This window comes from Protopterus annectens, chromosome 2.part2 (genome assembly GCF_019279795.1).
Source record: "Protopterus annectens isolate FY-2018-M chromosome 2.part2, PAN1.0, whole genome shotgun sequence".
In the NCBI taxonomy this organism is placed as follows: Eukaryota; Metazoa; Chordata; order Ceratodontiformes; family Protopteridae; genus Protopterus; species Protopterus annectens.
This window is the reverse complement of record NC_056730.1, coordinates 147,150,591-147,167,142: the sequence shown is the minus strand read 5'-3', so window position 1 is coordinate 147,167,142 and position 16,552 is coordinate 147,150,591. Positions and strand designations below refer to the sequence as shown.

Genomic DNA, 16,552 nt, shown 5'->3' with positions numbered 1-16,552 from the left:
AGTATAGGAAGTCTCTGCAACAGGAATCTATCCCTCCAGCATGTCCTGTTTATTGTGGTGACAAGGTTTAGGTCCCTAGAGCATGTAGCTTGGAGGAATTGGGATTTCTTTAGGTGTAGCATGTCCAACAGCTCTGGGTTTGACATAGCTTTATATGTTAGGCAGAGATCACCTCGGAGGAGGTGATATGCTATGGAGTAAAGCTGGAGTTTTTTGAGGCAGTCAGTGTACGGCATTTGTTTGAGGCCAGTAATCCTCTTTGTGAGGTACTTCTGTGGCCTTTCCAGCTGCTGCAGATGTCTTGTGAGGTACATTCCAAAAGGGGTGTTGTACTCTATAATGGGTCTAATGAGTGAAGAGTAGAGGGGAACAATGACCTCTTTTTTCCTGGATGAGAACCCTTTCATGATGAGGTGTGCCACGTAGAAGGACTTCCTGACTACTGTGGCGATGTGACTATCAAAAGAGAGACTACTGTCCACCTGGGTCCCAATGTCTCTTATCACGCATTCACTGTTAAGTAGATTGCTGTCTATGTGGTAGTTCATGGGTACAGAGTTTTTACCAAAGGGGGTGACACTGCACTTTTTGGCATTGAGCTTGAGGCCATGGCTCTGAAACCAGGCATCTGTCTCAGTGAGGCCCTTCTGTAGGATGTCCACATAATTTGGGGACTTGACTATGGCTCCTAGTTTGCAGTCATCTGAGAACTTCATCAGCCAGAGGCCTTCTGTGTTAGCCTGTACTTCAGAGAAGTACATACTAAACAGATTGAGTTTGCTGCCTAATCTCCCACTTGTCCAACAGAGATAAAAATACAAAACACAGGGTTCAAATCTGAAACTGTATGGTTCCAAACACAGTTTAATAGGTACTTCCAGGAGTGACACGAATGGGGGATGGATGTGAGGGGAGGTGAAGAATGAAAATGGACAACACATGACAACACGTGAGTACACAACTTATAAATATATCTGATGTTGTCCTTTTCATTCTTCCTCACAAATGGGACAAAGTCCCCGGCTATGTAGCCCTCTGAGGCCCTCATGGAAAGACATGCCGGAGCAATGTCGAACCAAAAGAAGGTCTGCTTCTGGATATGATTTCCAACTTGTAGTGAGTAATAAATGTATGAGTCATTGAGTAAGTAGCTGCAGCACAAATATCGTCAATGGAGGTCCTTGACCGAAAGGCGGATGAAGTAGTCAAAGCCAATGACATGCAGTCAGTAATCCACTTAGGCAGAGTAACTTTAGATATTGCTTGGCCCAGGTGATTACGGGAAAAAGATATAAAAAGCTGATGTGACTTCCTGAACGGTTTTGTTCTGTGAAGACAAAAATGTCGTTGTCTGTGCACATCAAGAAGATGAAGTATGTACCCCCTTAATAGAAACATTTGGAAAACAGACTGATAACTGTACAGACTGGTTGATATTATTTTCAGATGCCACTTTAGGCAGAAAGGACGTTAGTCTGTAGAGAAACCCTGTCTATATGAAAAACAATGTAAGGGGGCTTAGCTGACAGCCTGGAGTTCATAAATTCTTTTTTCTGAAGCTATAGCTACCAAGAAGACCGTTTTCCATGAAAGATATTTCAGATCACATTTGTCTCATTGTTCAAAGGGCTTCTGAGTTAATCCACGAAAAACCACATTAAGGTCCCAAGGAGGAGAAGCTCCTTTATTGTGGGTCTGAGAAGAAAAATGCCCTTTATGAAGGCCTTGCATAATCTGGAAGACTCCAGAGAAGGAGATTTATTTCCTGAATGAAAATTATAAATCGTTGCCAACTGAAGTTTAACTGTTGAGAAACTGGCCCCTTCTTTAAAAAGAGTTGTTAGAAAGAGAAGAATGGCTGAAGTAGGTGCTGAAAAAGGGTCAATAGTCTGGCTAGAAGCCCAAATAGAAAATCTTTTCCATTTCCTTCTACAGACTTTCTTGGTAAAGCTTTCTGAGAGGCCAAAATAATATTGTGAACTGGGGAAGAAAGCCTGGACTGACTAACCATAACTGGAAATGCAGAAACAGTGCAGTTAGCTTGAGGGCATGGAGGTTGGGATGCTGAATCCCTGATGGATGGGACAGGAGATTCTGAGCGGGCTGCAGTATCCATGGAGGATATCGCATATGAGACTGTAGGAAGGGGAACCATGCTTGCCAAGGCCAGAAGGGGGTCAATGAGGATGACTCAGCTCTTCAGCCTGTTTGTTTCTGCAAGAATTTTGGAATAAGAGGATGAGGAGGGTAGACATAAAGGAGACCCAGGGGGCAATCATGAATTAGGGCATCTCTCAATGACTCCCCCTGCGGGGGGAATCAGACTAAAGTACTTGCTGCACTTATTGTTGAAGGGGTGGCAAATAGGTCGCAGCATGGTTGGCCCCAATGACTGAAGATCACATTTGCTAGAGACTAATTCAGAGACCACTCATGAGCCATCAGAATAGATCTGCTTAGCTTGTCTGTCAATACACTAGTTTTCCCCATGATGTGCATCGCAATTAGAAAGTGATCCAAAGAGATCGCCCATTCCCAAACCCTCAGGGCCTCTCTGCACAGGGGCTAAGATCGGGTTTCTTCTTGCTTGTTGATGTACCAGATTACTGACATGTTGTCCATCTGAACTGCAATAGTCTCCACAGGGACAGTACCTTGAAATGCCTGCAACTCTAAAAGGTCTGCTCTCATCTCTAGACCGTTGATATGCAAATTGGTCTCTAGAGGGGTCCACATGCCTTGGACCGTACTTCCCAAGAAATGTCCCCCCACCCCAGTTGAGGGATGTCTGTGGTCACTGTGGCAACAGGGGACAGAAGAATGGTCTTCCCATAAAAAGATCACTGGGACTGAATCCACCAACGAATATTTTAAAGCGAGTCTGACAGGAAAAGATAGAGGTTGAAAAAGAATGGACCACTGTACAGCTAAGGTCCATTGGAGATTTTGCATAAAGAAGCATGCTAAGGGAACCAGTAGTAAGGCACCACAGCTTGCAGCACAAATCCTGCTAGAGGATAAGGGTGAGAAAGAATGGCATGAACCTGATGTCTTAAGGATGTAATGCAATGGCGATGTGAGGAAGCTACCCTTGTTGTAGTATTCAAAAGTGTCCCTATGAATTCCAGGCTCTGTACTGAAACTAATTTTGTTTTGGCAAGATTTATCGAGATACCCAAGGTGTTGCAAATCTGGAGAAAATAGTTCCTGGCTTGTAGAAGTTGATGCTAGGATGGAGTGGTGAGAAGCCAGTCTTCTAGATATGGAAACACCTGCAATCCACCGAGTGTCGAGTGACCTGCCACTACTGCCATGCATTTGATAAACGGGTCTATATCACCAAATTGAAAAGATGGGTGATCGAATGGGATTTACATTGGAAATGCTGTTCATGAAGGTGTTTATTGTGAGATTCCAGTACAGTGAAGGTTGGAAAATTTGCCCTTTCCTCACTGTAGTGCAATCTCAGAGTTGGTATATAGAATTACTTTAATAAATGGCATTTTCAATGTAAATGCCTTTCGATACCAAGTCTTTTAGATGTCGTGATATTGACGCTTTGGTAAACATCCTGTAGACTGTAGTGAGTCCAGTGGGCAGAGCTCTGAACTTTATTTAACATTTGTTTACCAGAAAAATCTGACTGGGACAGAGCCCATTTTTCAGCAGAGGCCTTGGGAGAAATTCTCCAGATGTAACTGGTAATGATTGGCTCACAGCCAAAAGTGTGGATGTCTCCTGGATCATCTGTCTATTTTTATGAGATCTACATCGCACATCCAATCATCCTTATGCAGAAAGGCAGGATGGACTGGACAGTGATCATTCGGAACACTGCTTTTTTACATACTGGTTCAACTTACTTAGATTCAAAATGAGTCTGAGGTCCCCTGTTTTCTTTGGCACTAAAGTGCAAGTTCTGAATCCCATCTGGTCAGGTAGGACATTTTGATAGTTCTTTTTTCTAGCAGTGTTTGTATTTCTTGTGCTGCATCCTTCCCCTGACTGGGTGGAACATCGGGAAGATTCTTCCTTGGAGGAGGAGGAAGAAGAAGGGAAAAATGGTTTGTAGTAACCTCCAAATATTATTCTTAGCACCCAAGAATCTTTTGTGACATCCGTCCAGGCATCTCGGTTCAAAGAGAATTGACCCCCAACTGCCTCCTGAGTTGGACAGTCAAACAGCGATTCAGGAATGCTGATAAGGCCTATCTAAAAAGGAATCTCTAAAGTCCTGGTTCTGTCGGACCCCTCTGCTCTAGGGTGATGTCTACCATTAAAGCTTCCTCTTCTTCCTCTGGAGGAATTTTCCCCATGCAAATTCTGGAAAGGTCCCTGAGACTTACAGAACCATATCTTCTTACCACCTTGTTGGTTTCTTCAGAAGGTTTGTTGAGAGGCAGAAAACTTGATTCCTATGGTAGACAGTGTCTTTCCATCTTGTTCACTATGAGTAAGCCTGTCCTTTACTGATGGACCGAACAAAGAAGTGCCATCAAATGGGGCATTAACAAAGGATGTTTTGAAGGACTCTGCAATTGAAATGGGCAGCAGAGTGGCCAGCTGAGAAGAAGTCTTTTTAAAATCCTCAGCAGACATGGATTCCAAGAGAGTATTTGATAGCCTCAGCAGACATGGATTCCAAGAGAGTACTTGATAATTACTTAGTCAAATCTCTCTGCAGCCTAGTAAAATTGTTCAGCGGATGAACAGAACAGCTCTGCCAGCTCTTTCTTGGTGGCTACCGCCACCACCATAGCATCAACTGGGACCCCGTTGCTCCAGTGGGATCTATCAGAAGGAGGGGTCAAAAATTTGTCTGGGCACTTGGTAATAGGTTTGATAGTGTTAATTTCCTTCCATGCCCAGTAAGAAACCAAATAAATGAATTCTTCTGCTGGGGGAGGGGGGGGGGTCACCCAAGGCGTAGATGGTCTAGAACCGAAAGCCTCCAAAAACACTGATTCTTCAGGAGAAGGAGACTGTGACGACCAACCACCTCTCTGCTTGAGGATCTCGAGAACATAGGTTGCAATCTAGGGGATCCATCTCCCTCATCAAAATCAGTGTCTTTTGTGACAGACTGCAGTGGAGAGTCTGTGTCTCCTCTTACATATCCTCCTCCATAGAATGTTTGGGGAAGGTGTTGGAAGAGAGGGGAAATTCCTCTAGGGGAACTGCCTGGAGGCTTCCTGGAACTGGCTGCCCATGTGGAATAGATCTGATGGGATCGGACTTCAGAACCAAAGAGGGGAGAGGGGTAGGATCCAAGACAAGAGGTGATGGTTCTCGGAGGAAAGAAAAATACCTTTCTACCACCTTGAAATCTGGATGACCAGGGGAACTCCCTCCTCCTCAAAAACGAAGCCTCCGAAGAAGGTAGGTCCTGGCCACCCCCAGATCCGAGCTTCACAATGAGAATCAGATGTGAGCTGTCCAGGGCCGAGGTTCAGAGACAGAGGGATGGAGCCAAACTCATCCCCTCAGAGCTGGCACTGACATCTTGGCTCTGAGTCCCACTCTGATCCGAGGGTATCAGAGCAGAACCAGTTAGGGAAACTGTCGTAGAGGAAACTTTCCTTGGACCCAATGCTGAACTTCTCAGGGATCTCGGATCCTACAACTCCAAAACCATGGGTCAGATTAGACAGGGAGACAGTATGGACTTTGTAGGTGCACTCATGGATCCAGGGGGGATGGGGCTGGCAGGAGCCCCACATAGATCTGAAGCCTGAGAAATTTCCACATCATCCTATCCACATTCACCTCTGAAACTCATGGAAGATGCTCTGGAAGAGGGCCTGGAATACTTCTTCGGCATTTGGAAGAGTTAAACTGGCAAGGAGGGAGATACTGGTTTAACTGTATACTCCAGGGTATGGCTTCTGTGAGCAGAACTAGCTCTTGGATCCAATGGCCTGGGATCTGATAAGGAAGTAGAAGGGAATGGAGAGATCATGATCAGGGCAGATGCTGTTGGATCCAGGTACTATTTAGGATCTGAAGGATGGCATCCAAACTTGGGATCCAAGGAAATCAAATCCAAAAGTTTACGGATCTTCTCCAACACTTCTGAGGAAGTCCTAGGGACTTCGGAGGAGACCTGTTTTTTGCTTCCAAAGAAAATGACTTGGCTGACCTACAGGGGATTTCAGCCCCAGAAGAAGCTGGTAGTAGTCCTTTAAGAACTAACAATGCGTCTGTCAGCTAATGCTCTGGAGTTAAAAGTAGAGCATACTGTACAGGCCATATTGAGATGGTCTGGTCCTAAGCAGTAAACACACTTCTTGTTAGTATATGAATTGGGGATCTTATGCCCACAAGAAGTGCATTTTTTAAAACCTGTCGGTTTCTCCAACATAGCAGAAAAACAACAGAGTGTACAGAACACAAAATAAAAACAAGAGAGAGAACTTTTTTTCACTGAAGAAGAAACTGCCAGATCTAGAAAAAAAAAGCAGGTGAATACTAAAAGTGGTACTTAAAGAATTACCTACAGAAGTAGAGAACAAATTACACCAACAATGGTGTAGTGGAAATAACTACCAAAGTAAGAGAAGTAAAGCAATAGCACAGAAGAGAGTACTAATTCTTAAATGCCCAGCAAAAACTAAGAGAGAAATAATGAAAAAGATGTTTATATAGAATAAAAAGGATAATGTATTATAACAACTATGAAAAAAATCAGCCTTACTAGCTCGAGAGTAGAACCTGTATCTAACCACGATGGTGGCAAATGAGATCTGAGGTAATGGGGACGATAGGATATTATGGGTAGAGGGAGGAGCTCGAGAGCTGGATCCGAAGTATAGTGTATGAGGCTGAGTCGGATCAGAGGTTTGGATCAGAACCCATTTGTGAGGAAGAATGAAAAGGACATCAGGTCTAGCAAATAACTGGGAAAGTTTTAAGGGAAGATACTGAGAAATTTTTCTTGACATAAGTGTGGCCGATCCTTTAAATTAAGACATACTTTTCAGCTGTACAAAAGAAAAACGTGTTGCCTTTAAGCCAAAATGAAAAAGGTGTCTCAGTCTGACTAAAGGGAGAGGAAGCTGTAGATATTTACATGTAAAACAGAGTATCCCAATTAGATTTTTTTGGGGTTTTCCATGGAGAATTTAACGTACTTTCAAAAAAATGAATACAGCAAAGACAAAGACCACATATTACTGTACAGTAGCAAGTATTTTACTGCAAAAAGCTGACGGACATATGCAAAAAAGCACTCCAACAATTTAGTTGGGTTAAAAGCTAGTTTTAAAAGCTGTAGCAGTGGGAAATGTAGCAGTCAGAACAAAAATACTGTGTGTATGCAGTCGAAATAATACATTTCAGGTTACACTCTCCATGTGTTCTAGTGAGGATTTTTTTTTTTGTGAAAGCACAAGTGCACAAATGATTCGGTTAGCTTAAAGAAAACTGCTGCTACAAAAATACTGGATTTTTTTGACACTAGAAAAAGCATGAACACCACAAAGTGAAATTACACCCCCCCCCCCCCCCAATCTGCCCAAGTCTCAGGTCTGTAGGGCCAGCATTTCAGTATTAGCTTGCAATCATATTTCATAAGGAAAAAAGATGAAGAAGAAAGACAACTGCATAGGGTTAGCTTTGACATCTGAGCAGACCTGATGCATCTTAGGATTATTTCTTCCATCACCTCTGTTGTAATTCTGTACAACTAAAGTACTTAAAACTTTTGGATTCAGTAAGACATGCAACTCAGAGAAAGGAAAATTTCCATATTAAGTGACAATCCTCAGTTGTGCAGCACCTGAGCCCAACTTCAGCTGATCAACATCGAAATATAATCCACGAGTATGTGCTTCAAAGACATTTTCAAAACCCAAGCCACATAAACATGAGGTACTACTTGACAAGGGGGTGTATAGCCTGCCGTCTGTCCAGCTACCCGACTTACCATGCACTTGATTGATTTCAGAGTTCTGTGACAGAATTTCGTCTGCTAGTTTCTGAGCGGTTGGTAAAACCTCGGTGTGGTGCACTGTAATCAAATACTGTACAAACTTCTGTAACTGGTCTCTGTTCATCTGAAATAGTGTCTCTGAAATAGGAAGATGTAGTTTGACTTGATCTGGTTTCCGGATGCGGTAAAGGGAGAGGGCCACAACATGAGCACAGTAAAATATGTCCTTGTTTCCACAGCTACAGGTCACAGAGGTAATCTTGCAGCGGTCAAAGCTGATGGCAACATTGCAAATAGCTTCTGGTTCCGACTGCGTTGCAGGTTCCATCACCGTGCCACTGAGGTGGAAGCCTGTAAGGAAAGATATAAATCCGTAAGAAAACTGTGTTAGTTCATCAGTCTTCAGTCTTGCAAGTCACGGTTACTTGTTAGCAGTGACTATCTTACAAAAAAGAAATAACATTCTAAATATAAAAACACAAGAAAATTTGGATGTGTAGTTTTTCCTCTTTTCCAAATGCAACTAAAACATTTATTTTTCCACACAGTGGTCCAGTAATATCTCTACAACAAAATCAGCAAGATAAAAAAAAAGCAACTAGTCCAGTATTAGCAGGAAAGTCGAACACTTCACATCGTAAATAGTTCTGGGATATGCTTATCCCTGGAAAAAGTAGCGGTAGGAAGCAGCAGCTTGGCAGGGTGAGTTTGCAAGAGGATTTTTGGGTTCCAAGTGAAGGTAATGGTATAATGTTGTAAGCCCATTGTCAAGGATAATGCAGGGGAATTTACAACACAGAAGTAATGACAAATACTAGTGTCAGCGAGTTGTCAATCAGGGTTGGAGGAAAAAAGCAGCTGGGATGAGTCTACATGGGGAGTTTAGCTTTCAGATGATGGTATAACATAGTGTAGCTGGAAAGGACTTCCCAGCAACATATGCACAGCAGCTAAATTCAGATGTGCCCAAAGCAGTAATTTGCTGAAAGGAGTGGATTTAATGAAGAAACAGCACTGGATCTAGTATTTCTGGGGAAACTATGCTGATTAAATAACTACGAGTGTAACTCTCAGTACAGAAAACAAGACAGCTGTCTTACCTCAGAACAGGGTACTCAGGTGAATTTAAAGTGCACATTGCTACAGCAAACCTTCACATGTTACAGGTAATGTCTTATTCTGATAACATTGTGAGGTGGCCCAACATAAGCATACATGCCACAGGTAGAAAAATGAAGGATAAAGCTCCTGGCAATATGTCCAGCATGGGGGAGGGCTCAAGTCAGTAACTCTCACCAGCTTTTGAATTCACATGTTTTTCTATTTTATCAAAACATTTTATTGAAGGAGTGAAATAATACCGTGTTCAGTCAGTGGTTTACTCGTTAACACTAGTAATCAAGCAATGTGGGACATACTGCAGGAGATCGCTAAAGTGAAGAAAAATAAGTTATGTACTCACCATAACGTTCTTGCTCTTCATTGGCCTTCAACCTGTGGGACACGGATCTGGGACAGATCCGACTCGGCCTCATTTCTCCAGCATTGGATCTGAGCCCCAAGCCAATACCCATAATGCCCCCTTTCCCTTCCTCCCTTCAGATCGAATTCGCTGCTAACCCTAGCAACCCAACCTGACACAACGTTGTATCCCTTGGTACAATGAGCCAGACAGTATTATAAGGAATAACCATTTATCCCAAAAGAAGGGCCATGTCTTTTCCAGCCAGACCACCACACAGCCCATATAAGGCTGGGGGAAGAAGGGAGGGACGGTAGAAGACAATGGAATGTTATGATGAGTACATAACTTCTTTATCTGAAGTTGTTGTCTTCATTTGCTCTTCAACCTGTGGGACAGAGTCCCCAGCTACCAAACGCCTGGGAGGCCCTCATGGAAGGATATTCCATAACACAGCGGAGCCAAAGGATGCCCTAATTCTGGAGAAAAAGTCCAACTTGTAATGGGATATAAAAGTATGTGAAGATACCCAGGCAGCCACAGAAAAAAATGTCATCCAAGAAAACTCTGGACCAAAAGGCAGCTGAAGTAGCCATAGACCTAGCAGAATGTGCCTAAACTTGACCTGGTGGGGACAATCCTTTAGTTGAATACGCCAAAAGAATACACTGAGAAATCCAATGAGCAATAGTGACCTTAGATACAGGTTTCCCTAAAAAGGGCTTAGAGTAGGAAACAAAAAAGTTGATCAGACTTGCAAAAGGCCTTTGTCCTGTGTAAGTAAAAATGTAATGGTCTATGAACATCCAGCAGGTGCAATTTATCCTCTCTCTTATTCTGAAAGTTCTGAAAGAAGACAGGGAGGTTGATAACCTGATTGATGTTTGATTCTGAGGTCACTTTCAGCAGAAAGGAAGGGTTAATGCATAAAAATACCCTGTTTTTATGGAAGATCATGTATAGAGGCTTAATTGATAAGGTCTGAAGCTCCGACATGCTTTTAGCTGAAGTAATAGCAATTAGGAAGGCTGTCTTCCAAGACAGGAACTGCAGATCCACTGAAGCAGCAGGGTCAAAGGGGGAAGAATCCAAAACTTAAAGAACCAGAGTAAGGTCCCAAGGGGCGTAGGGTCCTTGATCGATGGCCTAAGAAGAAAGGTATCCTTGAGAAAGACTTTGCAGAGCTTAGAAGAGGCTACAGAAGCTGAATTTTCCCCTATGTGGAAATTAGAAATAGCCGCCAGCTGAACTTTAACCATAGAGGAACTGGCACCCTGTTGAAAAATGCCTGCCAGAAACTCTAAGACAACAGGAATCGGAGCAGTGACAGGATCCAAATCCTGTTGAGATGCCCAAATTGAAAAACGCTTCCACTTACTCAAACAGACCTTCCTTGTGGAAGATCTATGAGCTGCTACCAAGACCTTCTTAACTGGAGAAGATAGCCCATGAGTCTTAACTATCATGGGAACTGGAACAGCCAAGTGGTGAGCTTCAGACTGGCCAGATGTGGATGTGGAATTCCTGCAGGATGAGAAAGGAGATCCGGAACCGGATCCAATGTCCAGGGAGGACACACTATGTGAGACCACAGATAAGGGAACCATACTTGGCAAGGCCATAAAGAGGCAAAGAGGATGACTGAGCTCCCCAGCCATTGTGCTTTCTGAATGAACTTCAGAATCAGGGGAAGTGGAGGATAAGGGTCTATATTAGAACATCGAATATTTAACAGTTCGAATCACTAAAGGTCGACCTTTAGTGATCGAATGTTCACAAAAAAAAAATAAAATGAAACGGTGCCCCCCTGCACCCTCCAACCCCCCCGCTACTTAACTATACCAACTCCAAGACCGCACTACATTGAAGTAAACGGATGTCTCCCCTTACGGAGATTTCCGTTTACTTGTTCGATGTTCTGTAGTTTCACTATTCTCGTGTCGACAATGTCAGATTTTACATTGTTGGCTTTTGAGAATTTAATATAGACCCTGGAGGATAAGCATAGAGGAGACCAGAGGACAAGCATGAACCACAACATCTCTGGGGGACTCCCCAGAGGGGGGATCAGAGCGAAAAACTTGCTGCACTTCGGGTTGGAAGAAGAGGTGAACAGATCGCAGCAAGGCTAACCCCACTTTAGAAAGATCTGCTTTGCTACTAAAGGATTCAAAAACCACTCGTTAAGGTATCAGGATCGACCTGCTGAGCCTGTCCACTAGAATGTTGGACCTCCCCGGAATGTGCGTTTCCACCAGAAAAATGGCTGGTGGAGATCACCCACGCCTACAATTTCATGGTTTTGCGACAAACAGGGTAAGACCTGGTTCCCCCAGGTTTATTGATGTATCAGACTACCAACATGTTGTCTGTCTGGATGGCAAACTCCCTTAGGGGAAGATGGGCATGAAGAGCTTGCAGTGCCAATAGCACCCCCTCATCTCCAGGATGCTGATATGCAAGTGGGTCTCCAGGGAAGACCACATGCTTTGAACTGTCCTTCCCAAGCAATGCCTCCTCCACCTGAGCAGGGAGGCGTCCATGGTCACTGTGGTCAGAGGAGTAGGAAGAATAAACGGCCAACTGCAAAGAAGATCCAGGACTGAATCCACCAGAGAAGAGAATCTGTGCATGCTTGCGGGAGATGAACAGGATGTGACAGTAGTAGATCTAAAAATGACCACTGGACCACCAAAGTCCATTGGAGCACCCTCATGTGTAACTGAGCTGTGGGAACGAGGGTGAGCGTGGCTGCCATGGACCCCAACACCCTTAAAACAAACTCTGCTGGAGGAGATGGGACCTGAAGAATATGCCAGACATGAAGTTTGAGAGACTGAAGTCTGTCAAGTGTCAGGAAAACCTTGCTCTGAATGGTGTCTAACTAAGCTCCAATGAAGTCCAGAACTTGAACCAATTCTAACAGGGATTTGTTGAGATTGATGGTGATACCAAACTGGTGGGTGGTTTGTTTGAGGAAGTCCCTTGCTTGGCAGAGTCGATGCCTGGAGGCAGAATGGAGCCAATGGTCCAGGTAGGGGAAGATCTGGAAACCCTGCAGCCGCAGGTGAGCTGCTACCACCCCCATCACATTGGTGAACACCCTGGGGGCTGTGGTGAGACCAAAGGGTACCGCTCTGAAATGGTAATGATTGGCCCCCAGCCAGAAGTGGAGAAACCTCCAAGAGCTTCTGTTAATTTCGATGTGATAGTACAGATCTTGGAGGTCTACTGAGCACATCCAATTGTTCTCCTGTAGGAAAGGAAGGATAGATTGAAGTGTGACCATCCGGAATTTCGTCTTGGCAAATGACAGGTTCAGGTCAGAGATCCGGAATTGGCCTCCATTCCTCCGTTTTCTTTGGCACTAAAAATAACCCGGAATATATGCCTAATCTGGACTGGTCTGGGGGTGGGGGGCTGATGACTCATTTTTCTAGTATCTTGGAAATCTCTTGTGATGCTGCCTCCCTTTGCACAGGTGGAACGTCTGGGAGGTGTTTGGTCCAAACTGGCCTTCGCAGGAAAGAAATTGAGTATCCTTTGGATATGATTTGCAACACCCATTGACAGTCTGTGATAGACTCCCAGGCTGCTGGGTCTAGCGACATGTCAACCCCTGACTGCCTCCGGAGACGAGCAGCCAGGCAACCTTTCAGGGTTGCTGCACAGGCCTGTCTGAGAATGAGTCCCGAGGCCCTTGGTTCCTTGGGCCCCCTCTGCCGTGAGGGCAGCAACTGTTAAATACCCCTCTTCCTCTGGGGGAAGGCGAGTCCCAAGCATCCTTGGAATAACCCTGGGACTTCTGGAACCACATCTTCTTCCCTCCTCCGCTGATCCCTGGAGAAGGATCGTTGGGGAGGGGTTGAGAAGTGGATTCTGATGGCAGACACAGTCTTCCCATCCTTCTCACTCTGGACCAGTGTATCGCATACCGTCTTTCCAAGGAGAGTGGAGCCATCATAGAGGGCTTCTGTAAATGACGGCTTGAAGGGCTCCGAGAAGGTACAAAGTCAGAGCTAGAGGTATTGGCAATGGAGGCGAGGGTGACCATTTGAGAGGAGGAAACTTTCCTATCCTCTGCTGACATGGACCCTGGTGTTGACTCGGTGACCTGCATCACTAAGCCTCGTTGAAGCCTAATAACATGTGCCATGCAGTTCAGCGCACATACCGATAACGTTGCTGAAGCGTAGGCCTGCTTCCCAAAATGGTCCAAAGTCCTAGACTCTCAGCCCAGCAGGTGAACCATGGAGCTCTCCTGTGTGAGCTCCTTCTTGGAGGCCACCACCATCACCATGGCATAGACAGAGGGTCCCTTAGACCAGTGTGGTTTGTCAGTAGGGGTGCTGAGGACCTTATCAGGGCATTTGGGGATAGGCTCTACTGTGTCGGGCTCCTTCCAAGCCCGAGATGTAACAAGATCCACAAGAGATTTGCAGGAGGAGACACCCAGGAAGTACAGGGTCCTGCGCCAAATGCCTCCATGATCACCGCCTCGTCAGGGTTGAGTTTTTGGACAGACCACCCCTGGCCTGCCGCAGGATCTCCATGATGTCTCCAAATGAGACATCTTCTGAGGGTGATGGCATAAGAGACTCCAGCAGGGAGGCCATGTGCCTCCTTTTACATATGCATTTTTGAGGAACCTACTCGGAGGGGGGGTCTCCGGGGAGGACTCAAAAACATCCAGCTGTTCCCGTGTGGGAGCTCACTGCGGCAGTAAGGCAGCAGGCCGCCCCTGAGGTAGCAGGACGGCAGAATCCAGACCAGAAACATAGGGAGCCAGGATGGATTCTGAGGATGAGATCATCAAGGGTCTCGATGGGATCGAGAGAACCTGCTCCACCACATCAAAGGCAGAAAGAGAATGAACCCTTGAGTTGGGGCTACGTTCGGGTCCATAACCCTCTGGATCAATGGGGGAGCTGAAGCTGAACCTCCAGCCACCGAGACTCTGACTGCAGGGCTCTGCTCCAAAAAACTTGGAGCCGAAACCATCCCCTCGGATCTGGTGCAGAGGCTACAGCTCGACCTGTTCAAGATAACAGCTGGCATCAAGGTATTAGGTACCACTGGTGCCGACCCCTCGACGCCTAGAGTCCTCAAATCCGAGGACTCCAAAACAGGGGATCAGATCAGAGAAGGAGTAATCGGGATGAAGAAAGACTGCATGCACCCTGCTCCGGAGGGAGAAGGGGCAGGCAAGACTCCCATCTGTATCTGGGTGCTGATGAATCTCCGCATCATCCTGTCCACCTCGGCTTTGGAAAGTCTGTGGGGGGATATGAAGGAAGAGGCCACCGACACTGGCCTAGAGACGTGGGGTGTTGACACTGATGCCTGGGAATGGCTCCGAGGCACCTCCGGCTCAGGGAGAAACAGGGGGAATAGAGTCAGGGAGACCCAATACTAGCTGCCAAGTGGAGCATGGCTGGTGGTTCAGCCGAGGAAGAGCAGTTGGGGGACCATTTCCTTGGCCTGTCTCTACGCTTGTGCTCATCTCCGTCCCCGGTCCTCTTAGTGGGAGGTTGCGTCCCAGAAGCTGGGGTAGAGACAGAAGTAGTAGCCATGTTAAAAATAGAAGGGGTGGAGGGAGAAGGCTCTTCAGAAGTTTATTCCTCCTGTCGATCAATGCGCGGGGATTGAACCCCTCGCAGATTGAGCAGGAGGAATCAAGATGGGCAACCTCTAGACAAACAACACACAGATCATGGCCATCAGCTGGGGAAAGCTTATGGCCACAATCCATGCACTTGTGGAAGCCTGGTTCTGACATCTTATCAGGGGAGAGGCCCAAACAGAAAAATACACATTCACACACACACACACACACACACACACACACACACACACACACACACACACACACACACACACACCTAGAGACAGAACAGCGAGAGCAAGGAAAGATTTATTTTTTTAACCAATACGAAATGCGAAAGGGGAAGTGATAGGAAAAGGATAGAAAGAGAGATTTTTAGATAGAAAGAATCTTAATCACACTTACCCAAAATAGCCTGGAGCAGAGGACCACAATGCTTGCAGCTAGCGTGGCAAGCGAGATCTGAAGGGAGGAAGGAGACAGGGGGCATTATGGGTAGAGGAGGAGCTTGGAGCTCAAATCTGATGCTGGAGAAATGCGGCTGAGTCAGATCCGTCCCCACAGGTTGAAGAGCAAATGAAGACAATAACTTCAGATTTAATGTTATCCTGTAGCCCTTGACGGATTCCCTCCTGCTCCCCTTAACACTATGTAACTTTGAGCATGTTGCTTATTCAAGTAGTGTTCCCAGGTTATCCCAGAAAATAGACATTTCCATCTAGTGGACTTTCCCAGTTAATAAACTAACAAAATAAAAATAAAACGGAAGCAAAATCCAAGAAAAAAACCCCACTAGCAATAATACATCTCTTCTCAAAAATCAAAGAACTATCTCACGTGGTACTGTTAGCTATGAAGGTTGTTTCACAGGTTCATCACAATAAATGAAGAAATGAAAAGATGACTGATTTGATCCTTTAACACTGTTCATATGCTACATGCACACTGCCAATATAAGTGATCACACTTTTATAAAGATTTCTTGTATTTGTTATGCACTACCCTCAACTCATATAAATGAATTAGCAGATCTGTTCACAAGCTTAGAACATGCAACACAAATTCCCAATCCACAGCAAAGTTATTTAAAAAGAAAAAAAAAACCTGAGCAGCAATGTCAGTACAGTTGCTAAACCAGCCAACTGTCCTTTAAAAGCATCTAAACTTTGTCTCAAAGGACCTGTGTAAACATACTTTATGAAGATACTAACTGGTCCCAAGATTCTGATAAACAGATTTAACAAAGAAGCCGCAGTTACTAAAATGCAGTAGCTTTCCTCCCCAAATGTTTTTTTTTTTTTTATCAACTTCAGCCTCCAGTTCTACTTTACATGGTCACATTCAAAAATATTTATCATCTTTTCTGAGAAACTAAGCTAAAAATATACTTGGTTACAAATAACAAGCTGAACTGTGACTTTAGTTCTTCGCTTATTTCCTGACATTTATGGCACATGCAGAAGTCCACTTTTTTTTTTCAAAAGAGGAAGTTACAAATGACCACACACTGTCCTGAGATTCCTGACATGCAGGAATAAACACCTCCAGCCTATAC

The 16,552-nt window shown here is 44.9% G+C and overlaps 1 protein-coding gene across 1 annotated transcript in view; it reads right to left on the bottom strand.

Annotated features, from left to right (window-relative positions):
- Positions 1-16,552, bottom strand: part of ZSWIM6 (zinc finger SWIM-type containing 6) — an 867,641-nt gene that overhangs the window by 374,722 nt on the left and 476,367 nt on the right. The window contains exon 2 of the mRNA XM_044063817.1: positions 7,925-8,281. Within this exon, the coding sequence (XP_043919752.1) occupies positions 7,925-8,281 (357 nt within the window). The remainder of the gene's footprint in view (positions 1-7,924; positions 8,282-16,552) is intronic.